Here is a 22,991-nt window from a genome sequence, read left to right as displayed (position 1 = left end):
GCAGGTAGTGACCTTCTGCCTCCAGACCCTGCAGAGATACCTTTACATCGAGCCTCCTCCACGATGGCATGCCCAGGCGACGTATTTCTTCCGCCAGTTGCACAGCCTCAACTACAACGCGCAGCTCCTGCATATCAGTCTGGGGCGTATTCCGTCCTCGTTGTGGGAGTTGCCCATCTTTTACCAGGACCTTCTCACGATCTGGAACATGGTCGCCTCGCGATGCAGCTCTCCCCCATCAGGAGTAGTGGCTATTGTGCGAGAGTCGCTGCTCAGGAATCCGCACCTCCAGCTTTACAGTTTTAGGTGGCTGGCAGAATGGAGGGCTGTGGGTGCCGGGGTGACCAGGATCGGGGACGTGCTGGATGGAGGGGGAGCAGGCTGGAAGAGCCCCTATATGCTGGCTGAGCATGCGGGGGTGGCCGTCTGGCGCGTAGCCAAAGCCATCCAAGACCTTATGACGGTCGTGCTCGACCCTGAGTGCGCATGTGGGTCGAGGCGGCATATGCGTGCGGTGGGATCCTGTCCGACTGTTCCCCTGTTCGGACAGAATTCCACATTGGCCCGAAGTCTAGACGCCGCCACCCCCCCCCCGGGTCACAGCGGTGCCGTACAACCGTAGGTTTTTCCGGTTCACGGGCTCCTGAGACTGCCCTTTCTGTGGCCTCGTGGAGTCCGTGGACCATGTCTATGTTTCGTGTTATAGATTGCACACCCTTTTTGATTTTCTCAAACCCCTTTTATTGATGTTTTGTTTGCACTTCAGTCCCACGCTCCTGATCTACGAACACCTAGTGCAGAGAGGGGAGGGTCGGGATGCTGACCTCCTCATGAACCTGCTCCTGGGCCTGGCGAGACATGCCATCAATAGGTCCAGGCAGCGGGCGATCGGGGGGGCCGTCCATTCTGACTGTCTGCCGCTCTACTGCGGCTACGTTTATGGCCACGTGTCCCTGGAGAGGGAGCATGTGGTGTCCACGGGCACAGTTGACGCCTTCCACGCCCGCTGGGCACCGCAGGGGCTGAGGTGCGTTATGGACCCCGACAATCACATTTTGATTTGATGTGTCTTAAGTTTCCTTTGTACTGTTTTTGTTCAGGCTGTTCCCTTCCTTTTGGGGAGCTGCCGCTTTTACTTTGTCTTAATTTAATTTGAGTTTGTCTTCTTGGTTTGACCTAAAAGACCCTGGATCAGTAAAGCATATCCACTTTGTCAAGTGGATCTGCTCTCCAAAATGGGGTTTGGGGAGGGAATCCGCAATTGGATTCAGCTGCTCTACACAAACATCAGCAGCAGAGTTTTAATCAATGGGTGGGAATCAGAAAGCTTTCAGATCAAATCTGATGCCAGACAGGGCTGCCCTCTCTCTGTCCTTTTTGTGTGTTGCGAAGGACTTCTTGCCATGTAGATCAAGAAGGATTTGGGCATCAGTGGAGTGACAGTGTCAGGCAGTGAAGGGACACAGGTCAACGCCTCTCTACATGGACGACATCGCCATCTTCCGCTTGAATCTGATGTCAGTGCACAGGCTAATGAATTTCTGCAACCAGTTCAAACTGGCCTCGGGAGCCAAGGTAAATCATGGCAAGGGCAAGGCCATGTTCTTTTGAAACTGAACTGACCAATCCTTTGTTCCCTTCACCATCAGGTCAGATTACCTGAAGGGACTGGGGATATAGTTCGGAGCAGCTGGGCATGTCAAAAACTGGGAGGAGCATATTGGCAAGATAAAGCAGAAGCTGGGAATGTGGAGCAATGCTCCCTCTCCACTGTGGGTAAGAACTTGGTCGTCAGGTGTGAGGTACTCATGCTGTTGTTGTACGTGGTGCAAGTCTGACCCATTCCCTGATCCTGTGCTACAGCTGTTACCCAAGCCACCTTCATCTGGAGATCAAAGATAAATCGCGTCAGGAGGGACACCATGCACAAATATCTAGATAAGGGAGGGAGAAATGTACCCAACGTCACCCTCATCCTGGTAGTTAACTTTGCGTCTTGCTGCATCAAGCTGTGCATAGACCCTCGGTATGCAGAAACCAAATGTCACTATGTACTGAGGTCCCACCTGTCCCCACTGTTGTGAAGGATGGGTTTGGACACAGTGCTGCGGAACATTCCAAGTAGTTGGACCATGTCGCATAAACTGTTCCTCATAGAAAGTTTGTTCAGATGAACACCTTTGACCACAAGTCCATCAAGCAATGGGTTACACTTAATGTCCTTGAAGCCCTAAGGGAAAAGATGATGGATTATGTCACTTGGTTTCCCAAGCAAACTGTCAGCATCATCTGACAGAATGCCTCATCGCTAGAACTTTCAAATAAGCACCAAGATCTAGCTTGGCTGATGGTGCGAAGGGCACTCCTTTCAGATCCTTCGTTCGTACCAAAGTCTCTGCTCCACTGCATGCTGCCAACTCGGTGAAAGACGCTCTTTGATCTGCTTGAAACTTGTTGCTCTTCCAGTGCAAAGAATTGATCTCGACTGAGTGTTGCTGACGGGCACATACCAAGCTCCAGAACTATGTGCTGAGGGATGCACTCAAGCCTAGCGGTCCTGCTGCCAAGGCACAATGGGGAAAGGCCACTGTGTAAGGCCTTTAAGCTAACGTATGCTGAGTGGCTGATGACTGTGTAAAACCCCCTGGACAGTGTGCTTAATTCTAATTGTACGTAAGTATATTGAAGCACCTCAGAGTGCCACATGACGATGTATATAGTTCAATCAGAATTGTACTCTGTAATGAAAATATTGGCATTTTTGAAATGTTCTCATTACTGAGTTGAAGCATCTCAGCGTGCATCTTGATCTCTGAAGAAAATGTGAATCTCGCTGCACTTCCTGTTATCACAATCTGAAATGTCTTGTAATGTTTCTTTCAGATATTATGAATAAAGTATATTTTTGCAAAAAAAAAGTTGTTTTTTTCCTCAGTTAATTATTCTTACTCTGGATTATTCCTTGCCCTTTTGAGAATAACTGGAGACCTTTTCTTTAAACTCACGCCTCACAGAGAATGAGAAGTTTTTGGTTTTATTAATAGGTCTACTGGCAGGTCTCTGAATGGACAAGAAGTCAGTTAGTATGTTGGTCTTTATTGCAAAAGGATTTGTGTACTGGATTAAAGAATTCTTGCTGCCAGTATCTAGAGTCTTGGTAAGACCACTGTTAGATTATTGCACAGTTTTGATCTCCTTGCTTAAGGAGGGACATGCTTGGCATGGAGGGAGTGCAGCAAATGTTCACAGGTTGGATCCCTGGGATGGATTAGACATAATCTCATTGAAACATATAATATTCTTACACAGCTCAACAAGAAGGATGCAAGGTAGAACCAGAGGATACAGTCTCAGAATAAGAGGTAGGCTATTTAGGACTGTGATAAGGTGGAATTTCTTCACTCAGTGGTAAGTCTGTGAAATCTACCCCAGAGGGCTGTAGAGGCTCAGTTATTGAGTACATTCAAGACAGATTGATAGATATCAAGGGATATGGGCAGAGTGCAGGAAAGTAGCTCTTAGTTGGAAGATCAGCCATGATCTTTTGAATGGCAGAATAGGTTTGAGGGACTGAATAGCCCACTCTTGCTTCTAGTTCTTATGTTCCTATATGGAGTGTCCTACTGACTTTCCAATACCTTCCTGACTGGCTTCCCGTCTTCCACTCTGCATCACCTTGAGCACATCAAAAACTTTCCTAATTTGCAACAAGTCTCATTCAGCCCTGTGCCCACTGATTTATATTGATAATTGGTCCAGTTTTAATTATAAAATGAATATCCTTGTGTTGACAGGGGTTTCCTCTTGAGACAATGTATTGCTAAGCTTAAGCTAAATACAGAGACTCTGTAACTCAGTGTACTGATTTTAAGATGTGACTACTGACCAATCGATCGAATGGGAGAATGATATGAAGTAGCCCAGCACTCAAGGTATAGAATGTGGGTAGCCAGCATCGCTCTGAAAACAATGCCACCATGAGAGCAATTATACATTTTCAAAATCATATTTCCCACCTTTCTAATGGCCTAATCCAATAAACATTAATACAGTCTTGTCGTAAATATCACTGTCACTAACTCCAGCCAATAACAATATACATCCTGACCTCATGGGATCTGGTTTGTCCTTAATTATGGATGTTACCTCCCTTCTGTTGCCCAGTTACACAGGGTGCTGGACAGCGAGATGGGAGAATGATTCTCACAGACTCAAATCCATGTAACTCTCGTCTGACCCTGAGAAATTTCTTATGTCTGCCTTGTACCTGTGTTATCAGCTTGGAGTGTATAGTTGTATTCAACCAACTGGCATCGGTAGCTATCTTGTTCCCAACAACTGCTGATAAAGTGGCCGCATTCAGTAGAACCGTAGTCCCACAGAATGCAGGCCCTATCTGCTATCTCATCCTATCAAACCTTGCTGCTGGCTGAAGTTTTACAAAATGTACTCTAAAAGCAAACTGCATCCATGTTATAAATTTAAAATACCTGTTTTTTTCCCAAAAATATACTTTATTCATAAAAATCTCAAATAAACTATTGCAAATGTACATGACTTTGAATTGCAAACAGTGCAGAATCAAACCATTTTTACAGATTTATACAAATTACAGTCATTACATTTCAATACTTAAAGCTATATAGATGCCTCAATAAATTACTGTGTGCCGTTATTGCTCAGATTGGCACACAGTCACACAGATCGAGGGTATTCTGCAGCTCCCGGGCTCTCGGTCTGCCTCCGTTAAAAGGTCTTACAGTGTGGACTTTCCCCATTGTGCCTTCATGGCGGCTGCCCCAAGCTTCAGCGAGTCCCTCAGCACGTAGTCCTGGACCTTGGAATGTGCCAGTCTGCAACACTCGGTCGAGGACAGTTCTTTCAGCTGGAAGATCAGCAAGTTTCAGGCGGACCTTCACTGAGTTGATGACCTTCCAGCAGCAGTTGATATTTGTCTCGGTGTGCGTCCCCAGAAACAGCCCGTAGAGCACTGTGTCACCGAGCTGCTCGGGACGAACCTTGACAAATACCACTGCATCTCACTCCAGACCTTCTTTGCAAAGGCATATTCCACAAGGAGGTGCGCGACTGTCTCATCAGCCCTGCAGCTGCTTCGAGGGCAGCATGCGGTGCTGTTGAGACCTCGAACGTGCATAAAGGATCTGCCGGGGAGTGCCCTTCTCACCGCCAGGCAAGCCAGATCTTGGTGCTTGTTTGTCAGTTCTGGTGAGGAGGCATTCTGCCAGATGACACTGACCGTCTGCTCAGGGAACCATCCAACAGGATCCGTCATCTCCTTTTCTCTTAGGGCCCTAAGGATGTTACACACTGATCACTGCTTAATCACCATGTGGTCAAAGGTGTATTTGCAGAAAAATTTTTCCACGAAGGTCAGGTGCTGCAGTACAATCTAACTACTTGGAGTGTTCTACAGCAGTGTGACCAGACCCATCCTTCACAACGCTTGGGAGAAATACTTGTTATTCAGTTAGAGCTATCTTCTATAATGATAGCTTTTGTCAGCACTCTCTGTAGTCTAAGATCATTCACTCTTAAGTCAGTATTGTGTTAGTGTTTTTAAACCCATGATTATGTGTTTTCTATTAGCCTAATACAGCCCCCCTACATCATATTGGTCTTAATTGCATTAATTCATTTCTCCTCCAGCCTTAGAAACCACAGAGATTGCTGCACTTCTCCAATTCTTTTGAAATTCCCAATTTTGACTCCAGCCAATAACAATACACATCCTGACCTCATGGGATCTGATCTGTCCTTAATTATGGATGTTACCTCCCTCCCGTTGCCCAGTTACACAGGCCGCTGGACAGTGAGATGGAAGAATGATTCTCACAGACTCAAACCCACGTGACTGCCATTCACACCCATGCCTTCAGCTGCTCAGGTCTTAATCTCTGGATTTCCCTCCCTAAACCTCCCTGTCTGTCAACCTCATTTTAATCTTTTAAGACATTCCTTAAAGCTTACTTCTTTGACCAATCTTTTGGTGACTTGCCTGAATGTGTCTTGATGTCAAACTATGTTTGCTAACAATTCTGTGAAGAGTCTTGGAGTGTTTTAGTACAATATAAGGCTGCTATATAAATGCAAGTTGTTATTGGGAATAGAGAGAGTGAAAAAAGACAAAAGGGCATATGGGCAGTCATTTGGTTAGGTCTGCGAAAGAAATCCAACCTGGTAAGCCAATCTCAAAGCAGCAGCCAGTAAGAATCAGAAGTCAGACTGAGCTAATAGAGATCTGAGATGTATTTTCTGTTACTTTTCTTGCTCATGAGGAAGGTTCTGTAGTTGGTTGAATCAAGGCATCATGTCATCACACCAAAAATTCTTTAAAATCGCTAAAACAAAGCAGAATCAACAAATTATATTTCACCATATTTCATCAAAGGGCTTTAGTACACCTTTAAGGAGAATATAGATGATATGATTATCCAACTCAAATCACATTTACTCCCTTGGTACCTGTAGGGGGAGAGAGAAGCATTTAAGTTTCAGACCGATTATTCATATCCAGTCATTGACTGGAAACATTCCTCCAAATATCGGTAGGGTGAAACCATGATCAAGCAGGTGATGAGGCTGGCCCATTGCACTTTGGGCCTGCTGACACCTGAGATAGTGGTTTGCCCAGGTTAGGGTAGAATACTTCGATTACTTCAAGGTAGCCGCAAAGTTAAACTAATGTGTCATCTGATGCAATTTCTTACAGCCATCTCGGCCTTTTGGCTTTGGTGAAGCATTAGATCAAGCCCGGGAGAGGGTGCAATGCTTCATCTTGTCATTTGGATCTTGTTTGTCCCTCTCGTGGGGACCATGATTTGGATTCAGTTTAAATTTGAGTTTTTGGATGGAATAAAAATGTTAAAAATTCTCTCTCCTAGTGTTATCTTACACAGAGAGATCAAAAATATTGTGATTGTTCTCACGATGGCAGGGAAGATTTTGGGAATATTTAATACGTTCTTCAAAATTCTGAAAAATTTTGAAACAGTAAATAAGGCAAAACTATTTAAATTGGCAAATTGAATGGTGACTGGAAGCTGGGGTGAAGATGAGAATTTTTTTCAAGCAGTGAGTTATAATGAACTAGGATGTAATCCCTGAATGGCTAGGGGAAGTACCTTCAATAGTAACTTTTAAGAAATTAGTTTGGAAGCATTACTTCAATCATTTGGTTTATTTACAAAATTCAGCCATTTCAAGGATATATAAAAAAGTATTCTGTGAGTTAATCAATCTTAACTAAATTAAACAGATTTATTTTGTTTAATGTTCAAAATGTTCATAACATATAGGAGCAGAATTAGGCCATTTGGCCCATCGAGTCCACTCTGCCATTTGATCCTGGCTGATATGCTCCTCATCCCCATTTTCCTCCCTTCTCCCCAGAACCCTTCAATGCATTACCAATTAAAAATCTGTCTAACTCCTCCTTAAATTTACTCTCTATTCCAGTTTCCACCACACTTTGGTGGTGTTCTACAGATTCACAAATTCACAAATTCTACAGATTCACAATCCTTTGGGAGAAGTAGTTTCCCCTCAATTCTGTTTTAAATTTGCTAATGTTGACTTAGTTTATTGATCACGTCGTTGTTTGGTGTGCAGAACAGGAAATTCAATAATCAAACATAATATTTAATTTTACATTTTTTAAAAATATTGTGTTTAGTAAATGGGATGTAGTATATCTGGAATATTGGGTTAACTTTACTTTAGACAGCTGAGGGAATTTCAATACTTACTTACATTTCAATGTTTTTCCTGGCATCATTTTTATTCTACGTTCCTCTCCTGAGATAGTGATTAACATTGATTTGATTGATGGTTTTGTGATGCTCATGATGTGGACATGCGGGCGTTGGACTGGGGTAAGCACAGTAAGAAGACTCATAACACCAAGTTAAAGTCCAGCAGGTTTATTGGGTAGCACAATTTCGTAGAACTATTTATGATGTTCGGCAGCCTCCAATGTGGATCCTCAGTAATTGCTGTCTGGAGAGTTTGTGTGATGTAGCCACACGGCAGAGTGATAAGCGCAATAGGAGAACAGCTCCTGGAGAGCAGGAAAAGATTCGGGCTTCCTCTGCACAGAAACCAGATGCCGATAGTAATTGGTAACTGAATGCAAGCAGAGGGGGAACAGATAGCTGGTATATCCGGATCGTGTTAGAAGTGGCTACTGTTCAGTAACGTGAGATAATGTAGCTGGCATAACAACAGTAGACGTATAGTTAATTAATAACTTAGTTGGACGTATTGTTTCATTTGACGCCAGTTTTCGTCGCTGCATCTCCGTAGCCTATGTAGCACGCCGTGATCGTATAGTGGTTAGTACTCTGCGTTGTGGCCGCAGCAACCTCGGTTCGAATCCGAGTCACGGCATTGCGGGTAAGCAATGACACGGCAATAGGCTCTAACTTTTTTCATTAATACGAATCGCTAGCAGCATTTGCACACAATTTTAATTAATTCAAATTTAACTCCTTTCCTCTGTGGGCATGGGAGAGAAATCATCTTTCAAACAAATGCAAAATGACTTAGAATGTAAACGGGACATGCTGGAAGCTTTCTGTGACCGGACTTATTTTAACCAGTTTTCTCTCCACAGTCCAACCGCAATCTGTGGAGAGAAAAACAGTTCGTGTTAGGGGGTCACATAGGTTGCCAGACCCTCTGACTGTTTCCTGCAACTTATGCTTTAAATCATTCTTAAAATTCAGGTTCCAGGTAGGTTCAAAGCAACAATAGTAGAATGTGTGTGTTACATGCTGGCCCCACACTGAGCTAAAGTTCCTGTGTGCTGTCTGAGTAACATGCCTAGGTCGACATTCTGCGACGTTTAACTCACTTTATAAATGTCATTCAGGCAAATTTAGTGAAGTAATAATTTACTCATAATTCATTGAAATTTTTTATTGTGACCTTGCCAGGCGGTAGACTGAATTCCCAAATGTGTGGAAGCAGCCTAATTGTTGCACCTGACCTCCAGGAGGTAGGAAAGGGATGATTAATTCCTTAAATGGTCAAGCTATTAAAAGTGTTCCACGCTTTCACACTCAATTCACATCCTTCAGACAACATATTGTTGTGTGAAAATGAGAGTTAAGATCATTTTGCATTAGTTCATGTGCGATCGAGTGGGGTAAGACAGATTGTAAGAGCGCTCTTGGTGCTCTCCCCGAACTCTGAGGGCACTGCGTGTTTCCAATATGAAATGCCTCCAGCGATGGAGTGGTGATTGGGAGCATTCTCAGCTCCGCCCCCGCTCATACTCTCAGTTCTGATTGCACGAACAAAGTGTTATTCAGATTAGGAATTCAATTTCAATATTGTTTGTGTTTGTTTCTCGTCTCTTATACTCTTTTTGGTCCATCTCCTTGTGGAAAACTGTCACTGCAGATTAGATTGATTGAAAATCGTTAGATATAATATGGACAGGAATTAGACAGGCGCACTGTGATGTGCGTCTCTCGCATTGCCAAGCCAGATTGCGGCGCTTTATCAGTAAGACTATACTTTTAGGGATCATTTCTATAGTTTTTTCCTAGAGAAATGTTTGTCTAAATTGCTTGGTCTCATAAACCATGAGGAGGATTTATAGTGTTCTCTTCTGAGCAGGAAGCTGGTATTAAGTATTGCTTTTAGCAACTGCTTAATATCTTTGATGAGTGTTCCTTTTCTCTCTCTTGTAGAGTGATGGAGGAAGAGAACACAGTCTGAGTGGTTTGTGTATAAATTAACAATAGAAAAGTTGGGCTTTTTATTGGAGGTGTGTTGCCTCCTTTTGTAGTAATTTAGAATGACCCTACAGACAGAGGTCACTTGATCCATCAAGCTTGCAAGGGCAGCACAGCAGCAAGGACATGGCTTGGGTCGCTGTCTGTGTGGAGTTTGCACCTTCTCCATGTGTCTGGGTGGGTTTCCTCCGGGTGCTCCAATTTCCTCTGAAGGACGTGCTGGTTGGACGCAGTGGCCATGCTGGGTTCCCCCTCAGTTGTGCCTGGGTGCTCGACGGAGCATGGCAACTGGGGGATTTTCACAGTAACTTCATTGCAATTCAATCCTACTTGTGACACTAATAAATAAACTTGAAAATATATCCATGGACAGGGATTCTTTAAAAAAAGAGAGCATATGAGCGGTGTTGTCCTCAAACTGTCGCCAATATAGCTATGGTGTCGTGATTGGGAGCATTCTCAGCTGAACAGTACAGCTCCGCCCCACTCACACCCATAGTTCTGATTGCACGAACAAAGTGTTATTCAGATTAGGAATTCAATTTTAATATTGTTTGTGTTTGTTTCTCTTCTCTTATATTCTTTTTGGTCCATCCCCTTGTGGAAAACTGTGACTGCAGATTAGGTTGATTGAAAATCGTTGAGATATAATATGGACAGGAATTAGACAGGCGCACTGTGATGTGTGTCTCTGGCATTGCCAAGCCAGATTGTGGCACTTTATCAGTAAGACTATACTTTTAGGGATCATTTCTATAGTTTTTTCCTAGAGAAATGTTTGTCTAAATTGCTTGGTCTCATAAACCATGAGGAGGATTTATAGTGTTCTCTTCTGAGCAGGAAGCTGGTATTAAGTGTTGCTTTTAGCAACTGCTTAATGTCTTTGATGAGTGTTCCTTCTCTCTCTTGTAGAGTGATGGAGGAAGAGAACACAGTCTGAGTGGTTTGTGTATAAGTTAACAAAAGGAAGATTGATTTTGGTCTTTTGTGTGTGTGGGAAGTTATAGCACAGGAAGTGGTTGTGTCAGAGCTACTTCTGAAGCATATGTCTATTTTAATTGTGCTTTCCGGTATTTAGTCTGTAGCCTTGTATGCACTGGCTTTTCAAGTACTTAAAAGTAGTCAGGGTTCCAATTTGTTATTGTCATGTGTATTAGTATAGAGTGAAAAGTATTGTTTCTCATGCACTATACAGGCAGAGCATACCATTCATAGAGAAGGAAACCAGAGAGTGCAGAATGTAGTATTGCAATCATAGCCAGGGTGTAGAGAAAGATAAGCTTAGTGCGAGGCACAATCATTTCTATAGTGTTTTCCCAGAGAAATGTGTTTCTGAAGTGTGTGGTCTCCCAAACCATGAGGAGGATTTGTCGTGTTCTCTTCTGAGTGGTTTGTCTATAAATTAACAAAAGAAAGCTTATTGTAAACTCAAGTCTAAGCACACTAAGAGGTGTGGCCCATTATGTCTTTGCTAGCTCTTATATACCTATCCAAATTGGATTTTCCAGCTCTTTTGTTCCGCAATCTTGTATGTTGTGACATTTCAAAGCGCTATCTAAATGCTTCTTAACTGTTCAGAGGGTTCCCACCTCTGTCTCTCTTTCAGACTGAGTTCCAGATTCCCATCAACTTCTGGCTGAAAATTATTTTTCTTTAATCCCTCTAAATTTGCTGCCCTTTACCTTAAATCTATACTCCCTTGTTATTGACTTTCTCTACATTGGGGAAAAGTTCCTTCATGTCTAGCCACTCTGTGTCCATCATAATTTTGTACACTTCAGTCATGTCCACCTCAGTTTCCCTCGCTCTAAAGCAAACAACCCAGCCTAGCCAATCTCTCTTCATTGCTGAGATGTCCCAGCCCAGGCAACAACATCCTGGTGAATCTCCTCTGCACCCTCTCTGTGTAATTACATCTTTCCTATACTGCCAGTCTAATTATAGCCAGGTCATTGAGTGTCTTTAACACAGTAAGTGAGATTTTATAAGTTCAGGCAAGTTATACTGTCCTGTCTGGAGACAATACACATCTCTTTAGCCTGTGCCTGATGTGATCTGCACGCACATTGTCTGCATTTTTAAGACTTGAATGGCAGGTGAGCTGTAAAGACTCACATTCTAATCAGTATTCTGTAAACTACGTGTGCCTTTTATATGCTCTGTTTGAGACCAGAACTCTCCACTCACCTGACAAAGGGGCAAACCCCGAAAGCTTGTGGGTTTACTATCAAATAAACCAGTTGGACTTTAACCTGGTGTTGTGAGACTTCTTACTGTGTTCTAATCACAAACAGGGCATATAAAGACACAGACTCAATTTATAGAATAATGATTGGAATGCGAGTCTTTTCAGCTAATCAAGTCTTAAAGGTACAGACAATGTGATTGGAGAGAGCGTTAAGCACAGGTGTATTGTCTCTAGACAAGACAGTTAGTGAAATTATGCAAGTCCAGGCAAGTCGTCTGGGTTACAGGTAGTGTGACATGAACCCACGATCCCAGTTGAGGCCATCCTCATGTGTGCGGAACTTGGCTATCAGTCTCTGCTCAGCTGTCGTGTGTCATGAAGGCCGCCTTGGAAAACGCTTATCCGAAGATCAGAATCCCAATCAGAATGCCCGTGACCGCTGAAGTGTTCCCCAACAGGAAGAGAACAGTCTTGCCTGGTGATTGTCGAGCGGTGTTCATTCATATATTGTTGTAGCGTCTGCATGGTTTCTCCAATGTACCATGTCTCGGGACATTCTTTCCTGCAGTGTATCAGGTACACAACGTTGGCCAAGTTGCAAGAGTATGTACTGTGTAACTGGTGGATGGTATTCTCACATGAGATGGTGGCATCCGTGTTGATGATCTGGCACATTTACAGAGGTTGCTGTGATGGGGTTGTGTGGTGTTGTGGTCACTGTTCTCCTGAAGGGTGGGTAGTTTGCTGCAGACAATGATCTGTTTGAGATTGTGCAGTTGTTTGAAGGCAAGAAATGGGGGTGTGGGGATGGCCTTGGCAAGACGTTCGTCTTCATCTTGAACATCTCGCCAAGGCCATCCCCACTTCTTGCCTTCAAACAACCGCATAACCTCAAACAGACCATTGTCCTCTGTCTACCTTTTAGCCTTCCTACCCACTCTACTCAGGCCAAATCTGTCCTCATGCCAATGTAATTTCCTTTGTTTAATCCCAGAACCCTGGTATAGGACTCCACTTTCTCAACCGCAAACGGTATTTTGAATTCTGTAATGCTGTGGTCACTACTGCCTAGAGGATCCTTAACTATAAGGTCAGCAAATAATCCCTTCTCATTCCTCAATACCACATCCAGAGTAGTAGTGTATTTTTTTCCCTTAATTGTGCTAGCTGCTTTTCAGAGGCAGTGGGAAGTGTCACTGGGAGCTGGTGTGGGGAAATCCCTGATTCTGGGACTGCTGATCCACGTGGTTAGCAGGTACAGGTCAGTTTCAGGTCGGGTGTCTATTAAGGATCGCCAAATTTGTAAGAGATTGAATTAAAGGATGATGTTAAGTGCAGACCAGTGCTTGATGGACTTGTGGCCAATGGTGTTTTAGGGAAATTGTATAGAAACCCCTTGGTCTGTGTGATTCACATTGAATGCATGTAGTGAATATTACATGTATCACAATTGTATGGAAGTATTTCAGGATGCAACTTGATCTATAAGAGCATAAGAACATAAGAAATGTGAGCAGGAGTAGGCCATCTAGCCCTTCGAGCCTGCCCCGCCATTCAATAAGATCAAGGCTGATTTGTTTGCTGGAGCAGACGAGTGAAGGAGCAGAGAGAGAGCTAAGATTTTACCTGTTAAAAACCTGTTTAAAATAAGTTTAAAGCACTTTGTTCTTTGTAGAACTGTTTAAAGCATTTATTTATTGTATTTACTGCTTTAAGAATTCTGAGGGAGTGGTTAGAAGGCAGTTGTGGGCCATCAGCTTTAAATCAGTGCCACGTTTAAAAGGAGGCCTGGTGTAGACAGCGGGCAGCGTCTGAGCGGGCAGTGGAGTGAGTGGGAAGCAGAGTGAGCTATTAGGGCTTAATATCAAAAAGGGCTTGAAGGAAAAAAGGCCAGGTGAGTTCGTTTGAAAAACAAGGGAAAAAAAACAACAAAAAAATTTTTTTTCAAAACTACTACAGGGAATAATGGAGGGGCATGTGATGTGTGGTTTCTGTATGATGTGGGAACTGGTGGACCCCAGGGTCCATCCCAGTGACCATGTCTGCAGTAAGTGCAGGTTGCTGGAGGAGCTCCAGCTCAGGGTAAATGAGCTGGCCTCTGAGCTACAGATGCTGAGGCTCATCAGGGGGAGAGAGGGTGCCATTGTCAATGGGGTGCAAGTGACATCCACCCCCCCCTAGACTGGCTAACTCTAAGGGTCAGGGACAAGAGGGGGCTGCTGGGAGGAGGAAGGGGGGTGAGGAGCGGAGGCCTCAGCCTCTTAATCTGCATAACAGGTTTGAGGTTCTTGCTTCCAGGCTGGACGAGAACGAGGCAGGTGAGGTTGGTGAGCAAACTGCACACGGTACAGTGCTGCAGCAGGACATAGGCAAAGAGAGGGGGAAAAGGAACGTAGTAGTGATTGGGGATAGTGGGGTGAAGGGTATTGACACTGTCCTTTGTCACAATGACAAAGCGCACAGAAGGGTGTGTTGTCTGCCTGGTGCTCGGGTACGGGATGTCGCATCTGGGCTGCAGAGGAACCTGGAGTGGGAGGGTGAGAATCCGGTCGTTGTGGTACATGTGGGTGCCAGCGACGTAAGCAAAATGCAGACTGAGGATCTGGGGAGGGAGTATGAAAAGCTGGGAATGGAATTAAAAAGTAGAACCGACAAGGTGGTCATCTCTGGGCTACTACCTGAACTGAGTGCAGACGGGTGTAGGGTTGACAGGATTAAGGAAGTGAATGGGTGGCTCAGGGATTGGTGTGGGAGGAATGGGTTTGAATTTATGGGGCATTGGCACCAGTATTGGGGTAGGTGGGACCTGTTTGGGCGGGATGGGGTTGGTCTGAACCGTGCTGGGACCAGAGTGCTGGCGAATCGAGTAAAGAGGACTGTAGACAGGGCTTTAAACTAATTGGGGGGGGGGGGGGGGGGGGGGGGGGGGTGCGCGAGGGTAGGTGATGTTACGAGGTCTAAAGTTAAGGAGAGGGTACAGGTAAGGGAAGAGGCCGAGGATGTCCCAATAATAGAGGGAGTAGGGGGCGTGAGTATGGTTGGTGGCGTTACGGCAAATAGGGTCCAGGTGAAGGCTGGGATGAAAGCGCTTTATCTGAATGCACGAAGCATTCGGAATAAAGTGGATGAGCTGGTGGCGCAGATCGACACAAATGGATACGATCCGGTGGCCATTACAGAGACGTGGCTGCAGGGTGACAGGGACTGGGAGCTGAATGTACAGGGCTATCAAGTGTTTAGGAAGGATAGGCAGGAGGGAAAGGGGGGGGGGCGTAGCTCTGCTGATTAAGGATAGCATCACGGTGGTAGCAAGGGATGATATTGGAGCCAAGGAGCAGAGGGTGGAATCGTTGTGGGTGGAGATTAGGAACAGCAAAGGGAGGAAGACGCTGGTGGGTGTCATCTATAGGCCCCCGAATAATGATCTGGAGGTGGGGCGGGCTGTTAACGCGCAAATAAGTGCGGCGTGCAGGAATGGGACGGCCGTAGTTATGGGGGATTTCAATCTGCATATTGATTGGTCGACCCATGTTGGACGCGGGGGGCTTGAGGAAGAGTTCTTGGAATGCTGCCAGGATAGTTTCCTCGAACAGTGTGTGTTGGAGCCGACGAGGGAGCAAGCTATCTTGGATCTGGTGCTATGTAATGAGGCGGGTAGAATTAGGGACCTTGTGGTGAAGGATCCTCTTGGGGAGAGTGATCATTGTATGGTGGAGTTTCTGGTGCAGATGGAGGAGGAGAAAGTGGGTTCCCGGACACGCGTCCTCTGTTTGAATAGAGGGGAGTACGGTAGGATGAGAGAAGAATTGGCGAATGTGGATTGGGGGAGCGCGTTGGAGGGAGGGTCTGCTGAGGAGCAGTGGAGGATCTTTAAGGAGATCTTTCTTGGTGCTCAGCGGAAATTTATTCCGATGGTCAAAAAGGATAGTAGGAAGAGAGGTAATAAGCCGTGGATAACGAAGGAGGTGAAGGAAAGTGTTAAATTAAAAGCGGAGGAATTTAGAGTAGCTAAGAGTAGTGGGCGAGATCAGGATTGGGAGAAGTTTAAATGTCAACAAAGATTGACAAAGAAGTTGATAAAGAAGGATAGGAGAAACTATGAAGCTGGGCTAGCGCTCAATATAAAAAAGGATAGCAAGAGTTTTTATAAATATATAAAAAGGAAGAGGCTGGCTAGGGTGAACGTTGGTCCTTTAGAGGATGAGAAAGGGGACCTAGTGGTAGGGGATGAGGATATGGCTAAGGTATTGAATAACTTTTTTGTTTCTGTCTTCACGGAGGAGGACGTGAATAATTTGCCGGGTGTTAGCGATGGAAAGGTGGTAGGACTGGAGGGTCTTAATGACATTACTGTTACTAGAGAGGCGGTGCTCGACAGACTGGAGGGGCTGATTGTGGACAAGTCCCCAGGACCGGATGGAATGCTTCCGAGGGTTCTGAAAGAAATGGCGGAGGTGATAGTGGATGCCTTGGTGGTTATTTTCCAGACGTCGCTGGATTCCGGGGAAGTGCCGGATGATTGGAAAACGGCTAATGTTACGCCGTTGTTTAAGAAGGGTGCCAGGCAAAAGGCGGGGAATTATAGGCCGGTTAGTTTAACGTCTGTGGTGGGTAAAATGTTAGAATCTGTCATTAAGGAGGAAATTGCGAGGCATCTTGAAGGGAATTGCTTGATAGAGCAGACGCAGCACGGTTTCATTAAAGGGAAGTCGTGTCTGACAAATTTACTGGAGTTCTATGAGGATGTGTCTAGGGCGGTGGATAGAGGAGAGCCGGTGGATGTGGTCTTTCTAGATTTTCAGAAGGCGTTTGACAAAGTACCTCACAAGAGGTTATTGCAGAAGGTCGAGGGACATGGAGTTGGGGGGAGGGTGTTAGCGTGGATAGAGGATTGGTTGTCAAAGAGGAGGCAGAGAGTGGGGGTCAACGGGTGCTATTCGGATTGGCGGATGGTGACTAGTGGGGTGCCCCAGGGGTCGGTGCTGGGGCCTCAGCTTTTTACCATTTATATAGATGATCTGGAGGAGGGAACCGAATGTAGGGTGTCGAAATTTGCTGATGACACCAAGATAGGGGGAACGGCAAATTGTGCGGAGGGTGTGGAGAGTCTGCAGAAGGATCTAGATAGGCTGGGCGAATGGGCCAGGAAATGGCAAATGGAATTTAATGTTGGCAAGTGTGAGGTGGTCCACTTTGGTAGGAAGAATGGTAGGAAGGACTATTACTTACGGGGTGAAAAACTGCAGCAGGCGACGGTGCAGAGGGACCTCGGGGTCCTTGTGCATGAGTCGCAAAAACCCAGCTTGCAGGTGCAGCAGGTGGTCAGGAAGGCGAATGGGATGCTGGCCTTCATAGCGAGGGGGATTGAATATAAAAGTAGGGAGGTCTTGCTGCAGCTGTATAGGGCATTGGTGAGGCCGCAGCTGGAGTACTGTGTGCAGTTTTGGGCACCGCACCTGCGCAAAGATATTTTGGCCTTGGAGGGAGTGCAGAGGAGGTTTACTAGGTTGATACCGGAGTTGAGGGGGTTGAGCTATGAGGAGAGGCTGAATAAACTAGGCTTGTACTCGTTAGAGTTTAGAAGAATGAGGGGAGATCTCATTGAGACGTATAAGATGATGAATGGGATGGATAGGGTAGAGGTGGAGAGACTCTTCCCGCTCAAAAAAGACAATAGGACTAGGGGGCACAGCCTCAAGATAAAAGGGGGGCAGTTTAGAACGGAGTTGAGGAGGAACTTCTTCACTCAAAGGGTGGTGAATCTCTGGAATTCTCTGCCCGTTGAAGTGGTGGAGGCTGCCTCGCTAAATATTTTTAAGACGCAGGTTGATGGGTTTTTGATAAGAGAGGGGATTAAGGGTTATGGGGAGAAAGCGGGAAAGTGGAACTGAGCAGCGACAGATCAGCCATGATCTTATTGAATGGCGGGGCAGGCTCGAAGGGCTGGATGGCCTACTCCTGCTCCTATTTCTTATGTTCTTATGTTCTTATGAAGTGGATCAGTTCCACTTTCCCGCTTTCTCCCCATAACCCTTAATTCCCTTGTCTATCAGAAACCTATCTACCCGTGATTTAAATGTTCTGCTATCCTTCCTAAGTGGGAAGAATCTCTCTACCTTTACCTATCTATCCCCTTCATTATCTTATATGTCTCTATAAGATCCCCCCTCAGCCTTCTAAACTCCAACGAGTACAGACCGAGATCTATGTAGATAATTTAAATATCTCTGTACCATTTATAATCATTTTGAAATATCTTTAATGTTTTTTTGACAGTATTGAAGCGCCTGAATGCAACATGATGTATGTTGGGAACCTGAATATTATTGCACTTTGTGTGATGGTCATTTTGAAATGTTTGTAATATTCTTCCAGATATTTTCCGAATAAAGTGTATTTTTGCAAAAAAAAGTGTTTGGAGTGTGCAGTCTCATTAGCTGTGAGGAGGATTTATAGTGTTCTCTTCTGTGCAGGAAGCTAACATTGAGTGTTGCGTTTAGCAGCTGCTCTGTGTCATTGATGAGTGTTCTTTCCTCTGTTGTAGGGAGCTGGAGGAAGAGTTTTATAACTTGCTATTTGTTGTGTACTTGGTTGTCTGCCTTGTGGTATTATCAAAGTTTTTAACAAGGGTTTTTGTTACTGGCCATTTCTGAAAAATGTTATGCAGATAAAATTAACAGTGCCATTGAAATTAATGTGGAGGAATGAAAAGAAAGAGCGAATTTACTTTCATATTGGCACTGGCCATGATCGCTATTGCTGGTTTGGAACAGGTATACCTTCATGACATCAGGTCAAAAACTTTGTACAAATGTACTCTATACTCTCTTCCTATTGGCCTCAAAATAAGGGGGAGCAGATTTAGGTCTGAGTTGAAGAAGAATTTCTTCACCCAAAGGGTTGTCAATCCGTGGAATTCCCTGCTCAGTGAAGCAGTTGAAGCTACCTCATTGAATGTTTTTAAGGCAAGGACATAGATTTTTGAACAGTAAATGAATTAAGGGTTCTGGTGAGTGGGCGGGTAAGTGGAGCTGAATCCACAAAAAGATCAGCCATGATATTATTGAATGGTGGAGGGGGTTTGAGGGGCTGGATGGCCTACTCCTGCTCCTGGTTCTTATGTTCTAAATCAGCCTGTGACAACCCTGCAAGGAGTTTCTGTTTTTGTGAAAGTAGGATAGCTTAAAACAAAAGTTATCTTGATTCTTAGAGACCCAGTGCCAAAATGTGGAACAGTTTAATTTTTTTTCAAAAATGAACTTTATATAATTACAAAAATACGCACAGATCCAATACAAAAAAAGCAGTAGGTGTTCTATGCAGTTTATGAATACAGCTCCAGGCACCCTAAGATGCATTACGACAGTGATCACAATTCAAAAAATTACTTAATTGGCTGTAAAGTATTTTGAGATGACATGCTGTTATAAAAGGTGCTATCTAAATGCACGTTTTTCTTCTTTCATAGTGATGGCATTATCCCAAAATGTGCACTTTGCTCACTTTTACCAACCCAGCTCTTCAGGTATCTACAGTTGTATTTCCCCGTTATTATTTGACTTCTGATTGAGGAATAGAACAGGAAGAGGTCTCATGACAATTTTGTCAATGAGGCATATATTAAACTGATTGATATGCTTGCTGCTTAATGAAAATTTTTAACTTGTTGATGTTACTTTTGTGGGGAATTTTTTTAATATATTTGTTTGAATCAGAGAATCATAGAATGGTTACAAGCAGAGAAGGAGGACATGAGTGAATGAAATTTCACAAAGAAGCCTCGTGAATTGACTGATCAATTGCTGTTGCCATGACAAGTGTTGTGAATTTTATTTCATTTTCTAATTTAGTTTGCCTTTTCACAGGTCTGTGTTGGACCTCTGAAGAAACAATTCAGCTAGTATATTTTAAAATTCACCTAGTGTTTTGGATTAAAGTTATCAATTAAATACTAGACAGCAATATAAGCAATTAGAGACCCTGTCCTGCCTGATGTGCGGCTCTGACAAGGAGAATTAAGATTTAAGATCACAAAGTCCATAAGAAATAGGGACAGGAGTGGGCCGTTCAGCTCCTTGAGCCTGCTCCGCCATTCAGTCGGATCATGGCTGATCTACATTCCTCACATCCACTTTCCTGCCCTTTTCCCATTAGCCTTGATTCCCTTACTGATAAATAATCTATCTATCACAGCCTCAAATATACACAAGGACTGCTCCTCTGTGAAAAGGAGTTCCAAAGATTCAGATCCCTCTAAGAGAAGAAATTCCTCCTCATTGCAGTCTTAAATTGGTGCCTCTTTTTTCTACAACTATTCCTTCTGGTCCTGGACTCTCCCATGGGGGTAAACATCCTCTCAGCATTTACCCTGTCAAGCACAGTTGGCTCAGGCTATAGCTTTTGGGATTGCTTCTATGATTGTTTTCTTGGGAAATGTGTTTCTTGAGGGCTTGGTCTCATTAACATGAGAGGGACTGATGTGTTCTCTTCTGAGCAGGAAGCAGACAATTGCTTTAGGTAAATGCTCTCTACTGTTGATGAATGTTCTTTCTTTCTCTCGGAAGGAGTTGGAGAAAGAGGACACCATCTGAGTAGTTAGTCATTGAAACTCCTAAAATAATTTTCCTGTATGCTTTAATTGCTTTTAGTATGGGAAGTATGAAAGCAGGCTTTTTCCCAGGGAGGAGAAAGAGGATAGCTTTTGAGTGGTGTACGTTGTAATTGAAGTAGTGCTAATTTGGAGTCAAAGACCTTTGAACAGTAACTGAATGCTTCAATTGGCAATCTCTATCCAGTTTAACTAATGAATGTTTTTGCTTTGTCTTGCCTTTGTTTCCTACACCAATGTGCCATGAATTCAGATGAAAAACTTAATCATTGACAATAGTTTTGTTGTGAGGACATGAGTGAATGAAATTTCACAAAGAAGCCTCATGAATTGACTGATCAATTGCTGTTGCCATGACAAGTGTTCTGAATTTTATTTCATTTTCTAATTTAGTGTGCCTTTTCACAGGTCTGATGAATTACTTTCCAAACTAGGGGCCAGGCCTCACAAATAATATTATTCAATTCATTGTATCTGTGACCTATTTCCTCCTCTTTCAGACATCAAAGTCACTCTTTTCACTTCCTTAACATCTGCCATCATGCCTTTATCGTCTCATTTCCAGAATTCTCTTGAACTGTTTTTCCACTAAATGGTTGTTACAGCCAACATTAGAATCATAATCTGAAGGAGATTATTTGTCTCATTGTTCCTGTGTTGGCTCTTTGAAAGAGCTATCCAGTTGGTCCCCTTCCCTTGCCCTCTCCCCATAGCAACTTATACTCCTTCAACTATTTATCCAAGATTCTTTTGAAAGTTATTATTGAATCCACTTCACCATCATTTTAAGCAGTTTCGTAATTGTTTTTCCTTATTTAGTCTATCAAAACTCTTCATGATTTTGAACATTTCTAGCAAATTCCATTTATTCTTCTTTGGTCTAAGGAGAACAGCCTCACATTCTCAGCTCTCCACATAACTGAAGTCCTATTCCCATACCATCCTAGTAAATTTCCTCTGCACCCTCTGAGGCATTGACTTTTTTTCCACCAAAATATAATTTACATATAGGATAAAAATTCAACTTCTGTCCATATGGCATGTTCCCCTCCAACATACCCCAATACAATTGATATTTACTGTCTACACTGTATGTCAGACTTAACAGCTTCACGACAAAGAGATCTAAGAGTACATGTTCATAGCTCCTTGAAAGTGGAGTCACAGGTAGACAGAGTGGTGAAAAAGGCATTCAGCTTGGTTTCATCAATCAAAATGTTGAATACAGGAGTTGGGACATCTTGCTGAAGTTGTACAAGACATTGGTAAGGCCGCACTTGGAATACTGTGTGCAGGTCTGGTCACCCTATTATAGAAAGGATATTATTAAACTAGAAAGATTGCAGAAAAGATTTACTGGGATGCTACTGGGACTGGATGGTTTGAGTTATAAGGAGAGGCTGGATAGACTGGAACTTTTTTCTCTGGAGCATGGGAGGCTGAGGCATGATCTTATAGAGGTCTATAAAATAACGAGGGGCACAGATCAGCTAGGTAGTCAATTTCTTTTCCCAAAGGTAGGGGAGTCAAAAACGAGAGGGCATAGGTTTAAGCTGAGAGGGGAGAGATATAAAAGTGTCCAGAAGGGCAGTTTTTTCACACAGAGGGTGGTGAGTGTCTGAACAAGCTGCCACAGTTAGTTCTAGAGGCAGGTACAATTTTGTCTTCTAAAAAGTATTTCGATAGTTACATGGATAAAATGGGTATAGAGGGATATGGGCCAAATGTAGGCAATTGGGATTAGCTTATGGGTTTAAGAAAAAGGCGGCATTGACAAGTTGGGCCAAAGGTCCTGTTTCCATGCTGTAAACCTCTATGACGCTATGACTCTAGGCCAAAACATTTTAAATTGAATATTACAGAAAATGTAATGGGATTCAACTTTTCTTTGTACAGCACGTTCCACACTTAGGTACCACAATACAGTTTCAATACTTGTGATATTCATGATGTAAATTCCTTGTTTTATTGCATCCCTCAGGGATAGACACCAAGACAAACATCAGCTGCAGCTGGAGGATCCTCAGCTCAGTGAAAGATGCCCTTTGCTCAGCCCCAAACCTGTTGGTCTTCCAGTGCAAAGAATTGTTCCTAACCAAGTGTTGCAGACTGGCATTTGTGTCATTGGACTGCATTGAAAATTAACAACCATCTTCCGATTGCTAAGAAATCAGGGCTTGTTGAGTTCAATGAGTAACAACCAGTTGCTCTTATTGATGGTCACCAAGTGTTTGGAGTGTCTGGAGTCAAAGTGAACTTTAGTTGCTCTTGCTCCCCTCCATGTATTAATCAGTTACCATTTGTCTCTCTGCTTCATAAGTAAATGCACAATGCTGTTCTAACCTTGGTCCATTTGGTTCAATGCCACATGAATAGATTAGGCTCACAATACCTTTGTTTATTTCTCTTCAGCTTTTAAAAAAATGCAACTGTT

At 43.7% G+C, this 22,991-nt stretch overlaps 1 protein-coding gene and 4 non-coding genes across 5 annotated transcripts in view; all 5 read left to right on the top strand.

The window, feature by feature from the left end:
• Positions 1-7,992: 7,992 nt before the first annotated feature.
• tex14 (testis expressed 14, intercellular bridge forming factor) overlaps positions 7,993-22,991 on the top strand; it is a 123,701-nt gene continuing 108,702 nt past the window's right edge. Inside the window, exons 1-2 of the mRNA XM_080211048.1 lie at positions 7,993-8,138; positions 8,300-8,412. Coding sequence (XP_080067174.1) covers positions 7,993-8,138; positions 8,300-8,412 — 259 coding nt within the window. The remainder of the gene's footprint in view (positions 8,139-8,299; positions 8,413-22,991) is intronic.
• LOC145357620 (small nucleolar RNA U3) lies at positions 9,531-9,749 on the top strand. The gene has a single exon (XR_013889317.1). It is a non-coding gene; the product is annotated as a small nucleolar RNA U3 (small nucleolar RNA).
• LOC145357676 (small nucleolar RNA U3) lies at positions 10,490-10,706 on the top strand. Its single transcript, XR_013889359.1, has one exon. It is a non-coding gene; the product is annotated as a small nucleolar RNA U3 (small nucleolar RNA).
• LOC145357624 (small nucleolar RNA U3) lies at positions 18,309-18,522 on the top strand. The gene has a single exon (XR_013889319.1). It is a non-coding gene; the product is annotated as a small nucleolar RNA U3 (small nucleolar RNA).
• LOC145357623 (small nucleolar RNA U3) lies at positions 20,337-20,545 on the top strand. Its single transcript, XR_013889318.1, has one exon. It is a non-coding gene; the product is annotated as a small nucleolar RNA U3 (small nucleolar RNA).

Source organism: Carcharhinus amblyrhynchos, chromosome 23 (genome assembly GCF_965287045.1).
Source record: "Carcharhinus amblyrhynchos chromosome 23, sCarAmb.v2.hapA, whole genome shotgun sequence".
In the NCBI taxonomy this organism is placed as follows: domain Eukaryota; kingdom Metazoa; phylum Chordata; class Chondrichthyes; order Carcharhiniformes; family Carcharhinidae; genus Carcharhinus; species Carcharhinus amblyrhynchos.
This window is presented reverse-complemented; position numbering and strand designations above follow the sequence as displayed.